The sequence below is a fragment of the Lingula anatina genome, chromosome 1 (assembly GCF_051362555.1).
Source record: "Lingula anatina isolate TDL-2025a chromosome 1, LinAna3.0, whole genome shotgun sequence".
NCBI classification, from domain to species: Eukaryota; Metazoa; Brachiopoda; class Lingulata; order Lingulida; family Lingulidae; genus Lingula; species Lingula anatina.
The window spans coordinates 17041330-17054595 of NC_141767.1; the positions used below are offsets into that span (position 1 = coordinate 17041330).

The window sequence follows — 13266 nt, forward strand, 5'->3', positions numbered from 1 at the left end:
CGTTCCATTTTAGTCCATATGAATCGATTAAGTATAACTGATTTCCCCTTTCTCCGGTCACCTCTCTTAACGTCAGTGTGAATGTACTTTACTGGTGGATTGTAGAGAATGCGTAACGTAAATCATTGAATAATATTAAATGTTTAAAATTGCATATATAAAATGACTTAGGTAACGCTAATATCTGAGCACCCCAAGCAATGTGTTTGTTACGTTAGACGAAACCCTCATTGTGCTAACACATTCTTTCTCTACATTACAACCGGGTACATGTATCTCTACTATCACAATGTAGGCCCTACCCTCATTTTTATTAAAACGTCCTCTCACCACCATTCATTTTTCTATCTAATTGAGACCAAAGAGACACCATTGACAGACAATGAAGAGCCTAATTTTTTTAATTATGACATAAGCTTAAGGTTCTGTAATACAGGTGAAATATAAAAATATATTCTTCAAGAGAGAAGACCATTTCGTGAGGCTGTATCTGTCTGTCTGTCTGTTTGGTAAGTTGAGAATGGAACTGTATTTGTATTTTAAATAAGTTCACAAATTGCTGGTTCTTAAACCCTTCAGTTTCTTGTCAAAGTCTCTCTTAAGACGCTCGGAATTAAACCGAAAAGCAAATCGAAAAGCCTATATTTTATTTGATATGGTATTAAATATCTATTTCTATATGCTGCTTGTCGAGTTGCTTTGTCCAGCGACTGATTAAACGCTATAATATTAATACGAGTGCGGTCTATGATTTCATTCATTCTTGACACTTCAAAAAATGGCTAACAAACGTACAACATCATTTATTAACATTTAATATATATGGTACACCTGATGTCTATTATATGCAGTTACCTTTGTCTATTATATCAACCACATCTCACGACATGCGAGTATATCCCAACTTTAAACTTTTGCTACTGAAATGAGGATTATTTTTGCACTCCCTAAATTCTACTTTTAGTATTTATCTACTATAATGAATACACTCCCTAATGACGTTTAAACACAATCTATACATTACTAGGTCATATTACCTTTGCTTGTAATAAAACATTAGAAATTGGTAGTATACTACTTGATATAACTTCTCGAACATTTAATGCGTGGAGTGCTGAAGAGAAGATAAAAATACATATTATATATTACAGCATTAGTTATTTTGAATAGTTTTCGAGCCATTTAGTGGCTATTAAGCATAACACTCTGAAACCAATCCTCTAGTTCATAATTAATACCAAACAACTTTCAAGATTATTTTAATACATATTTCATCCATTTTGCAATGATAATTGTTTTCGTGGCGCGCATCTTGGACTTGGCGAATATATTGTAATTTTCACTATATATCACAATACATCACTATATATCCTTATTTTCTAAGAATTCCTTAATCCGAAACTGCGCCAAATTTCATGTGTGTAGGTTAAAAATGCACGCCTTTTCACCGAAGCGCTGGTCTATATGTGTCAAATCTCCATGCGTACTCTTCAACTGCAGCATAACAGAACCTGTACTGTTCCTGGAAAGAATAAATTGGTGATTAACATTTACGGTGAATGATTCCACACAGCAAAACTTACTTCCCCATGCACAGTTCATCCATTCTCTACAACATAACATACCTGTAAAAATACCATTAGCGGATGATATACTACATTTTGTATGAAGATGGATTTTATGGTAAAGTAAAGCCAACCACTTACCAAACTGTCTACGAACTGTGGTCTGTTGATTCGCACGGCTTTGACTGTGTGAAACACGTCCATCTGTTGTCCCACTTTCATCTTCTCTAATATTCTGGCTAGGGCACAGAAAACACCGCTTTGGTGGGCCCCGTTCCTGAAATAGCCATTAGCACTCTGTTATAGATAAAAAAACGTTTACATTCTTAATTTTACTACCCTGAGTGTCAGAGCAACGTAAAAGCTAGCTTGTTAAATATACCTTGTGATGGAGTCGCTTTTACTAGTATTGCTGATATGGGTTATATATGAAATCAAGATCGAGTTGGCAAATACCGGAATCTAGAACCTAGGGTAAATTTTACGTGTTACTTGTGAATACATTTTATACTCAGAAATGTAAATAATTATACCATTTTAAGAGAATGGTGTTAAAGAAGAATTAAATAATAGTTTAACTGACCATATTTTGATGCATACTATAATCTGTGTGCACCACAATACAAACTCTATCAGTATCGTTAAAATGTATAATGAAAATAAAGTATATATATATATATATATATATATATATATATATATATATAAAACTTCCTGATACAGCGAAATTAGAGCTTTCATGTATGTAAGCAGGCACATGTTGAAAAAGTAAAATATGCCTTACATGCAGTGCACAGTAATGGCTGTGTTCCCACTCTGTTGTTGCCAGTGTTGTACTTCATCTAACAGCTCTAGGAGCGCTTCTGTTGAGGACGGCGTGGGTTCTGATGTCTTCCACCCTTGGAGCTGGAACTGGCGTACCTTGCGAGGTTGCTCTTTAGTCTGTAATTATAAAAATAAAGAATGAAATTGCTCTCTCTCTCTCTCTCTCTCTCAAACACAAACAGAATTATTTCCACCAATCAGTGGTTGGACATACCCGAAAGACGTCGTTACTTGGGATTAAAACTACTAGTAACAGGTGACACCGAACCTTTAAATTGTGAACACAAACATCTTATTTCTTATGTTGTCCAAATGGATTGTACATGAGCTGTGACTGACTATTGATAAACTATATACCCGGTTTTTATTTTTCAGTGTTAATTTCTTGAAAGCAAAATAATCCACTGCATCGTGCGATGATATCACTTCCACTGTGAAAGGTCCATAGGTCGTAGAACCAGATTTAGGCACGTACAATGCAGTTTCCTATAAAGATATATATTACTGGAGAAAACACATCTGAGACGTTACAGATATTGATCCAAACTAATATGTGAAAATTAGTGAACTATGAAATCATAAATGTTGGAACATACAGTATTCAACATTGCATATGCATTAAACAGTTTTGAGAGGTAGTTAAATGCAAAAACACAAAATATTACTATTTTCATTAATATAAATCTAAAAACGTATATTGTTACAAAATTTCACCAATATGTCTTTTTATAATAGAAATTTACAAGGCATACACGCACCTTTTCTATTTCGGCTGCTTCATTCATCATGACTATTGTAGCAGAATTGTGATCATAGATCATTCTCCAGAAGTCCACCACAGTATCAGGTAAAGGCGTCTGGGTCACGATGTAGGTATCAGCACGGCGGTAGCCCTTGGAAGCGAATAACAGAACGTTGAACAATTGTAGATATACACTAATTTCACAACTACAATAATATTACGTAAAAAGCGTGCAAACAATTATAATTTACCGTGTTCACTGATTCTACCCTACTATATCAAATTCAAAGTTTTGATTTAGTTCTCTTCTATCTAAAATTCAAATCTAAAATACTTGATATTCGTCAATAACGTAATCGGTGAATCGACAAAAATTACAGAGACTGTCTTACATCAAGGAAGACAGCGTTAATGTAGTCAGTACCGCCGTTTGCCGGTCTCCATCCGTTTTCTGGGGTAATGTTCCGGACACGTTTTTTGTTTACGTTGGCTGAAGCCTGTGATTTCCCGACGTTAGAAGATCCAACACACAGTTGTTGAAGAACCTTAAAACCAACAAAAAAGCTCGCATAGAGTTCAACACACAATAGGACTAAAACGCTGCAACACAAAAACAAATAATGTGTTCACCTATCCAGAATACTGCAGTTTCATTAATTGTATAAGATAAAAAAATTTGGGTTTAGATACACGTTTGTACCAGCTCAACTACATCTTTAAACGGAAAATTTTTGGTAGTGTAATTCCCACCTGTAATGCTTTTTAGATCAAACATTCATTTTATGATACATTTTTAATGTATTCAACAATTAATTTCTTACAATATATTCAATAAATACATATTTTTGATTGAAATACACTCACTGCAAACTCTCTCTCTAACTTTGATAGACCAGATTTTATGTCCACCTGTTTCAGTCTATGAAAATAAGGCTGCAATCTCTGCACCGGGACTGTCGTGTTCCCGCAGTACAGCTCCTCCAACATTGTGTCGTGTATAAAGACGTATTGTTCCTGCATTGAAAAATATCTGATGAATGATTGTTTGTACCAAACAGTCAAACTATTGACTAATGAATACATCAACTACTTTACATATGCATGTTTGTACTACATATACTAGACCATTTGTATTGCAATAAAGAATGACTATTACACGTGTTCCACTGACCTCTGTTTGTATCATCATCGGACGCGACCCCCTCATCTGCTGTACAAGGTTGAATATGTTGATCTTTCCTTCAACCTCGGCTTGGTCTAACAGGTAGTCCAGAGCGATGAAAGTCCCAGTCCTACCGACACCAGCACTGTTGGAGTAGTATATAACTTCAGTAAATAAGGTGTAATTGGGCTACTTTTTTAAAGCAGAACGTTTCATGTGTATTTACCACAGTATTCAATTCAAAAATAGCAAGCCAAATTACCAGGGTATTCAAATTTAATATTTATGTCTATAATCTATTCAAAATAGGTTGACGAAATGGCTATAATTAAGAACTGACCAGTTGACGCGGTTTGAATTCCACGTGTACCAGAAGCCACCTAGGCAAATGCATCACTTTGTCTGCATTGATATTTAGGGCATATACAAACCTGCCGTGAACAATGATGGGACCTTGACATTCCACCTTTTTCTGATACCATTTGAACTTGTCTCGGAACTGCACCAAAGCTGAGAAATCTACGGGAACACCGTGGTCAGGCCAGCCGGTGAAATGGAATTGTTTCACCGTCTTCATGGAAGAATTGGACTTGAAAAATATTATAAATATTTAATTATTGCGTTATACTGAGAAGGATTCAATACATCAAATAACATTATACTACTAAGTAACAAAATGATTTGCCATTTTTCTATCCTCTATTCAATGTGCGTTAGAAGAAAGATAACACATTTTTCGTATTCTATAATTCTACAGGGTATACACATCGTTTAATCCATACATGATCCTAGGTTAATGTGTTAAGCGGAGGAGAAAACTGATTCACTTTATCAAAAATTTAACTATAACCTTCATTTCCCAAACTTGATTACCTACATGTAACACCGACATATGTAGCGTTCGCACAGTAAAATCAGTGTGAGTTTCTTCTTTCTTTAAAGTCACGACTATTAAACCAAATCGTTTGCTGCCTTCGTCAGGCCAGTATTTAGCACACTTCGTCTAGAACACAAAAATAATATAATATAATATAATATAATATAATATAATATAATATAATATAATATAATTTGCAAACATGGAAACATACTAGTATACTATCTAAACAGATGAATTGTTCAAGCACCTTAGCATCTTCCGTCAAGTTGGTCAACATGATAATCACAGGGGAATCTTCTTGCCAGACCATTCGCCAGAAATCCTTCACGGTGTTTGGTTTCGGACCTGAATAAAATTCAATAAAAATGTTGTGTAGGACAATTGTTGATCGACGTACCATCAATATATAATTAAAATGAATTAAAAAACACAATTTGCAGTGTTGTATGAAAACATAAATATGTAAATTCAGAATCGATAAAATTATATTTATTAATTAGTAAAATAAAATCATAATCACCTTGACAGGCAATGAATGCTCCAGTTTGTCCATAGCCCTTCAATCAAAATGAGATTAAAAGGGAAGCACATTTAGACATTATAACATTCTACATGCATGTAGCGTAGTGTTTTAAGTAAACATTTAGTTGTTTTCTCATTAACCTTTCTATATAACAAAACAAGTTCCTTCTTATAAACATTGCATACAATTATAAACGAAACCAAACGAAAAATGAATAAATGACACCAAAGTCGATAAGATTACTTACATCTATATAATTTGCGTTGATGTAATCGGAATGGGGGTCACCCGGCAGTGGAGTCAACGGGACCCGGGAGTAGTCATCTATTGTAATAAGAAAATAAGGTGAAACTTCCATAAACTGGTGTTGCAATATAGGTGGTTGTACCAACAGAATTACCCAATAGCCTATGTTGTTCAAGTGACGAAGACATCAATTTGACTGGATGCAAACTGCTACTTAAACTTTGTATATCCACATGTATATCCACAAACGTGTGACTAAAGCACTCCTCACTTTTCCACTAGCCGAATTACCTTTTTGTATCATCTATTACATCGACCAAGGATTTCTATTCAGTAACGTTTCGTGACACTGTGGACATTCAGCCTAATGATGCTTTTCGTGTTTCTGTGATCTTTAAACCTGATGATACTCTTGTGATAAGAGCAAAACGCAGCAGTTTTAAGCATGTAAATATTTTGTTCTAAATAAGCGATTACTATCACTAAAACGTTACTAAACTATGCAAATATTTGTAAAAATAATGGTCTCGATCCACTTACATGGCAAAATAGTGTCGAATCTATTTTTCATTTCATTTTCTTGCTTTTGTCCTACATGGCACGTCGCAGTGAATACTGTAGGTAATTTCTACAAAATGGCATGAAATATGTCTAACTAAAACTATCACATCGTATTCTGGATGCAAAGCAAAATTATGTTCTATTCGTCTGTATTAAATGTTGGTTGTTTTGCACTTTATATAAAAACGTTCTTCTAGAAGCTTTTTATAATCAATAGGTCCCTATGACTGTCAGTCTGCTTCTATTTTCGTTTTTTTTTTAATCTCAATAAAGTACACATTAGATAGTGAGTTAATACAGGTAAATGGTCTCCATAACTGAAAGACTTTCCATGTATCATCAGGCTGAATACGTTGTGCAATACAAATGGAAATCAACAAACCTCATACTCTGCTTTCAACGCTTCCCTGTTTTTCTTCTTCAAAACAGTGAAGATATCCTCAACAGGGATGTCTGTGCCCTGCTCCATATTATCGTCTAAATGTTCCCAACTGAGTTCCATATACGGGTTTTCCGGCATATGGTAATTTGGGACTTCGTAATCTATATAATCCAAAACAACTGTATTTTCTTATATATATATATATATATATATATATATATATATATATATTGGATTACAGGTACCGAAGAAAAATGTTTCATGTGCATGATATTTTTGTTACACAAAAGAGACAAAATACAATGGAAAATCGCTTGAAATTGCTTGACATTTACGGTATGTGATCAGTTTTCATTGGTCAGTTTAAATGTAACTGGATCAATTATGAATCAAAATGCACAATTTAAGATTAGCCAAAGCTTCAAATTTAGACAACGTTCCTGTACTGCATTTTATAAAATGATTGATTTGTGGGGATGTCTCCTCACCCACTGCACGCAACAATCAACCCATTTACCTTCATTGCGTGTCTCTACTTTTAACGATTTCATCTCTCTGTCAGATACACTACTTGAATGAGTATCATCCAGTCCACGCCTTCGCCTTCTAACAAAATTATGCATAATGCGCGTCATATAGAATATAAGATACAATACGGCATAAATGTACGATCACTCGATTACGCATCAAACAGCTAGCAACAAGAACTCATACGTTAAAATGTTATTCGGCGGCTTACCAGTACCGTTATTACTATACATATTAAAGATGGTTTCAAATTGAATGTAGTTGTGGTTTATATTTTCGTGCTAAACTTTTTTTTTTGCAATGTTATCAAGTATTAGCCACGTTTATATCTCAGTGTTTGGAGAACAATGGATTTCTTTGAACTAAACAGAAAAAAATAATCCATGGTCCAAGCGTGTGGCACAGCCCCTGTAAATATGTTTACCTCATGTATATCCAGACTACTATAGCCACAATTACCACCGCCAATACGGCTGCAACAACTCCGCCGACGAGGACACCGACATCTAGACCTAGAACTGTACATGACTCCATGATACCAAAATATATGTGCGTTTGTAATACCTGAATGTATGTACTTTTATTCAATTAAACGTAAAATGAGGCATTCGCGTTTTATTATTATTACTATTATTATTTGCTTCTCAGGGCCGTTGTATTCAAAATCTTGCTAATGCACATATCAAAGATAAATTCACCACTTACTTTTGACATCCATCTGTGGTATAACACCCCTTACTAAGGAAACATAGGCTTGGGAAGTAATCTACAAAGAACACAGACAAAAAGCACACACATTTTAAGATGTTGTTGTTTCGTCTTGCAAATCAATCGATCAGACACCAAAATGCTATGCGCTGACAAAACTCAGTGGCGAATTTGGGGGGGGGGGGGGGTCAGGGGGGTCCTGAAAAAATCACACCAATGGTCCCCTCTTGAAACAACAATTTTGACTAGCTGAATCATAGTTCTAAACCGTACCAAATGGCACCTTTCGCCCTCTAAAATACCAGCTTTTTCGGGGCCCTTCAGCGGGCGCCAATCCCCACGCCAAGGGGGGGGGAAGGATCAGCTTCGCATCCGCTGACCCCCTCCCCCCTTCAAATTATCCTGGATCCGCCCCTGAAAACTATACATGTATATGAACTATAAGACATTCTACCTTATTCAAAAAGTACGCTAAATTAGTACTTACCCCATCTACTGTTTGCACAGGGCCAAAATATATGTTGTAATATTTCCTTTCCTCCAGTGGTCGATTATAAAAGCCGCCATATGTTTTATTATCTCCAACAGTAAACGGCTTCCCAAGTTTATCAGCACCCAGTTCAGCTGCCACACACAGCAACTGGTCGGTGTCTGTCACAGACTGGCATGGTACAAGTCCTTGGATCTTGGTATCGCTTAGTTCTGAAGCTCGTCGGCGACGTCTCACTTTTATCTCTTTCTCCACTACAATCCTAGAGTAAAAAGCAATATATTCATTTCATAATGTGTAAAAACCCACACACGTGCGTTTGCTTAATAGTTGTTGACAGGCATCTTCGAAGGATACAGCAGCGATCAGTTGTGCACCATTACCATATGTATTTGAGCTACAGATGCCTCCTCTGAATTAAAATAAATCTATTTGACAAACGCATTTTACAACAAGTGTTATATGTTCCTACCTATACTTGTACACGTCTCCATAGTGCTTGCTTGGTAACATAATGGTAATGCTGGATACCGTTCTTTGCAAAAAGCTTTGCGAGACTGGGGTCACTTCAATATCATTTGGGACTGTAAGGATAAACAATGCCAATTCCATATGCATGGTAACAATTGATGTCACAAATTGTCAAACAAAAAATTGGGCTTCTTTACAGTATTATATGTACTTAATGGACTCTATTGCTTAGATATTTTAAGTTCAAATGTGTTGTTACGGTACAGTAAAGTACTTACCCGCTGGTTTTGTCCAGGTGATAACTTGTGATGAATCCCCATACCCTGCCGATGTTTTGGCCATTAACACACATAAATACTGCGTACCTGGTTTCAACTTACTCACTACGACTTTTCTTGCTGACATGGTTAGTTCTGCTAATATATTCTTTCCATCAACAGAACATTCAATCTACAATGAATTTCAAGATAACCTTCGGTCACATTCTTTATACCGGGGGTCGGCAATGACTGGATGCAAAATGACCATAAATAAAGACATGGCTATAAAGATGATTCCCCTAGTCAACTACAGTATATTTGTATATACAATTGCTTTTTAAGCTACCTTGTATGTTTCGATTACCTTATAGCCTGTTATTTCCCCATTCCTGATAAATGGCTCGTTCCATGAAAACTCCAAAGTTGTATCTGATCTGCTGGTGTTGATGAAATTAGTTGGAGGTCCTGGCTCTTAAAATAATTTTAAAACCATTAAGATTACATGTATAAACATTTAGATTATAAATGCACCACAACAATCTTGTATAACTTTTTAGAAAGGCACTATGTTTCATCCCCCGTTCTTTAATTTAATTTTAGTGTTTGTAGGGCTATGATTGATTAATTTTTTAAAGTCTAAAATATTAGGTCTATGCTTACTTCCGTCTACAGTTCTAGCCTGTACAGCGTCACTATACTCTCCATTACCGATATTGGTTCCTGCACGGATCTGAAAGATAGAAGTTAGACGTTTATATTATTATTATTAAGTGAGTAAAGGTGGGGAATAACTGTCAGTCGATTTTCAGTTTTTTAATAAAAAACGCATTAAGAAGGATGAAGAAGAAACACCCTTGCTTATACTATTCCCTTACCTGAAACCTGTATGTCATGTTATACATAAGGTTGCCCACAGATGTCCAATAAGTGCCGGCGTTCAGTTTCAGTGAATTCTCCCAGTTATTATCTCCCATTCCGTAAGATATATTATACTCTGTTATGATTCCTCCTGGAGGTCGTGGTGCTTTCCATCGCAACTCTATGGTATTGTGACTTCGACTAACAACAACAGGTGGTGCCATTTTGGGTGGGACTTTAAAAATAAAAGAGATAATATAAAAGCTACCAATAATGTCGTTATTGTCATACATTGCGTCACGTCATTTAAAATAAAAAACAATGTAAGGTTACGTAATTATTTTACATGATACCAACAAATATCCCCTTTCTTTGACGTCCAATAACATTTGGAAAACTAGAGTAACTTTACATAAATCAACTACAAAATTATGCCAATTCTTTGTGTTGTTATTATGACGTTATATATGTGTTTCAATCTTATGATCAAGCGACTTCGAACAAGCTTGCTAATAAAAAGAAAGAATGCAAAAAAACATCGTTGTGTACTCAGGCCTACCCAACTACCAGACTCGGCACCTAAGGATCCTGAATTAACCGGTATACCGGACCACACTACCCGTTTTCAAGGTGTGTGTCAGATCGTATTTCGGAGTATCATACCCCAGAACAAATTTTGAAGGACGACTGCGAGCTCATCCACGCTCGACTGAACAACCTGAAACAGTACTCTTACTTTAGAGTACTCTATTTCATTGTCTCTATGGGGGTATATGGGGACTTTACGACATTCGGTTTGAATGTTTTAACCACTTTTGATAGGGCTATTTTGCATTGTATTAGATTAATGTGGCAGTCTAAGGTTCATCTAGGTGGCTTTCAAATTTATGCACCCGGTTTAAAAATCATATAGCGATTAAATACGACAATCGTTTACTATCCAATCAAGGTGACAGCCGAGCGTGGGCTCATCCTGTCGGTGTTCTGACTGATACTCCGAAATGCGATCTGACACACACCTTGAAAACGGGTAGTGTGGTCCGATATACCGGTTAATTCAGGATCCTTAGGTGCCGAGTCTGGTAGTTGGTTAGGCCTGGTATTTACTCCCTTCCGGTGTGAATTTATAGATCTGACGCATTGGCCCTTCCAGATTCAGATTGTTCAGCGCTGATATGTTGATTGTATAATTACTGTAGGGAATAAGCTTATCTATGATGATTTCTTTTGATACGGGTACATCTGTGATTTCTACTGTTTGATTATCGCCATACTCCCCTTCGTAGCTCAGCTTCAGTTGTGAGAATCCATCACATCTGTGAACTGCTTCAGTCATTCTCTGAAACAAATCAACCGAGTATATCTTTGTCATTGTAATATGCATTAAAGTTTAAAGTATTTTGATATTAAAGTAAACATACAGTTACCACTAGCTAACATTGCCATTTTTGCAACGATAAAGTTGGTTATTTTTATCATTCGCTGAATAGTTAGGAAATATTTATGTTTGGGATTTTTAAATAAAATCCTTCTTCTTTATCTCTATATTTATATAAAACAAATTGAAAATAAGTGTTAAAACCAGGCGGCGCACAGTGTGTCGGGGGCTCCCCCCTACATTTACGTGAGCTTCGGAGATACCCTCATTCTACCTTACTCCATAAAAAAAAGATATCAAAATCCAAAAATTGTCAAAACCTAGTAATTTTACCTTCCCTGCACCTTATATACCAGTACACGTATAACAGCAAAATCTTGGATACAAAGATATAATACAAAGATATAGTGAAATTATTTTCTTCGTGTGCTTGCATACCTGTATATGGTTGCTTTTACAAACATAATTAAATCCCCACGCAAACACACACAAACACACCTGTGTTGTTATCTTTATCTGAGCAGTGGTTTTCTGGCCTGTTACATCAGAAGCAACAGTGGGCTGCGGGACTAATCCTGGAACTATGTAAGTATCTAGTGTTCTTGTATTAATATTTCTTAATGGATTTTCTTTTTAATCCAAGCCTATATCGACAAGTTATAAAACCATAACTTAATATAACAATGTTGACAATGACAGAAAAACGTTTAATTTCCTTGTAAACAATAAATTATGCACCAAAACACGCGTACGTATGTTACTTCTAAATTACAGTGTACCTCCACATGTTTCTTTCGTAACACTCGGGCTCTGCTGTCCATTATTTCCTTCCTCATCCACTATAGTCACAGTGAAATTATAAGCAGTGTATTCGGCAAGGTGGCCAATGGTCAGCGACGTTGTGGACACAGACGTGGTCTTGTTGCTGCTTGTGATGTGACCGTCTTTCCATGCACTGACGTTATAACTGTTCACACTCCCTACTCCCGGGTACCTGTCCGGAGACCAGCTGTCCCAGGCTAGGGTGACAGAATGAGCTGTTCTCGAGGACACCGTGGGTGCATGCGTTAGTTTCGGTCTTTCTGTGTAAAATTCAAATTATATTTGAATATTCTTTTAAAAAATCAAAATTTATACTGTGCAAGATAAGACGGTCGTATCCAAACAGAAGTACTGCACACGTTTTTCGATACTCGGATTGACATAAAATTTTAATAAACTTTAAATTACCGGTTTGATGAAATGTACACCGTACATTCTAGGTATATTCCAGTTTTTCTAGGTATATTCCAGATACCTAGAAAAACTGCAAACAAAAACAACCACACGCTGCCGACCTCTAAAAACGACCCCTGTCAGGATCCATTATATATATATGTATCGTGAAGGATCGGCAGCCTGATGGGGCTTAATTTCAGGTGTCAGGAGCTTATTTTCTATTGAGTTTCCCCGTTATCACAAAATTGAATATTATTTTGAAGTATCATGATATGCCCTTTATCGCTTCTTATATACATGTAGCTCTGGCGGGGGATGCAAGCACAGGCAGTTTTATTGATATGCATTTCAAAGTACTTTTTACCTTGATGACATCCATAGCCTTTCCAGTAGTTTTGACACCCAGAAGGGCATCTATAACCAGTGGGTATACTACAGATGAAATTTTCGGCACAGTGGCATGAAAAGT

General features: G+C 36.1%; 2 protein-coding genes across 2 annotated transcripts in view; both read right to left on the reverse strand.

Annotated features, from left to right (window-relative positions):
- Positions 1 to 682: 682 nt before the first annotated feature.
- Positions 683 to 4129, reverse strand: LOC147764023 (receptor-type tyrosine-protein phosphatase alpha-like). The gene is made up of 7 exons (XM_087000861.1): positions 3997 to 4129; positions 3525 to 3677; positions 3149 to 3283; positions 2748 to 2876; positions 2350 to 2507; positions 1707 to 1842; positions 683 to 1522 (listed from the first exon to the last, which is right to left on the reverse strand). The coding sequence occupies exons 1-7, from the start codon at positions 4117 to 4119 to the stop codon at positions 1445 to 1447; spliced, it is 912 nt and encodes a 303-aa protein (XP_086856987.1). The 5' UTR covers positions 4120 to 4129; the 3' UTR covers positions 683 to 1444.
- A 61-nt stretch (positions 4130 to 4190) lies between these two features.
- Positions 4191 to 13266, reverse strand: part of LOC106177414 (receptor-type tyrosine-protein phosphatase T-like) — a 47184-nt gene continuing 38108 nt past the window's right edge. The window contains exons 5-22 of the mRNA XM_087001807.1: positions 10219 to 10436; positions 10004 to 10073; positions 9708 to 9814; positions 9362 to 9533; positions 9085 to 9196; positions 8610 to 8874; positions 8120 to 8180; positions 7839 to 7932; positions 7404 to 7492; positions 6887 to 7047; positions 6484 to 6571; positions 5945 to 6021; positions 5695 to 5731; positions 5422 to 5519; positions 5172 to 5297; positions 4726 to 4883; positions 4304 to 4439; positions 4191 to 4202 (exon numbers count right to left, since the gene is read on the reverse strand). Coding sequence (XP_086857933.1) covers positions 4191 to 4202; positions 4304 to 4439; positions 4726 to 4883; positions 5172 to 5297; positions 5422 to 5519; positions 5695 to 5731; positions 5945 to 6021; positions 6484 to 6571; positions 6887 to 7047; positions 7404 to 7492; positions 7839 to 7932; positions 8120 to 8180; positions 8610 to 8874; positions 9085 to 9196; positions 9362 to 9533; positions 9708 to 9814; positions 10004 to 10073; positions 10219 to 10436 — 2081 coding nt within the window. The remainder of the gene's footprint in view (positions 4203 to 4303; positions 4440 to 4725; positions 4884 to 5171; positions 5298 to 5421; positions 5520 to 5694; positions 5732 to 5944; positions 6022 to 6483; positions 6572 to 6886; positions 7048 to 7403; positions 7493 to 7838; positions 7933 to 8119; positions 8181 to 8609; positions 8875 to 9084; positions 9197 to 9361; positions 9534 to 9707; positions 9815 to 10003; positions 10074 to 10218; positions 10437 to 13266) is intronic.

Excerpts from the sequence above, each read along its gene's own strand:
- LOC147764023 (XM_087000861.1), bottom strand. The coding sequence starts at position 4,119 with ATGTTGGAGGAGCTGTACTGCGGGAACACGACAGTCCCGGTGCAGAGA. Across the intron at positions 3,678-3,996 it reads AGTTAGAGAGAGAGTTTGCA|GTTCTTCAACAACTGTGTGT; the intron begins GTGAGTGTATTT and ends GTTGGTTTTAAG. Across the intron at positions 2,877-3,148 it reads AAGCAGCCGAAATAGAAAAG|GAAACTGCATTGTACGTGCC; the intron begins GTGCGTGTATGC and ends ATATCTTTATAG.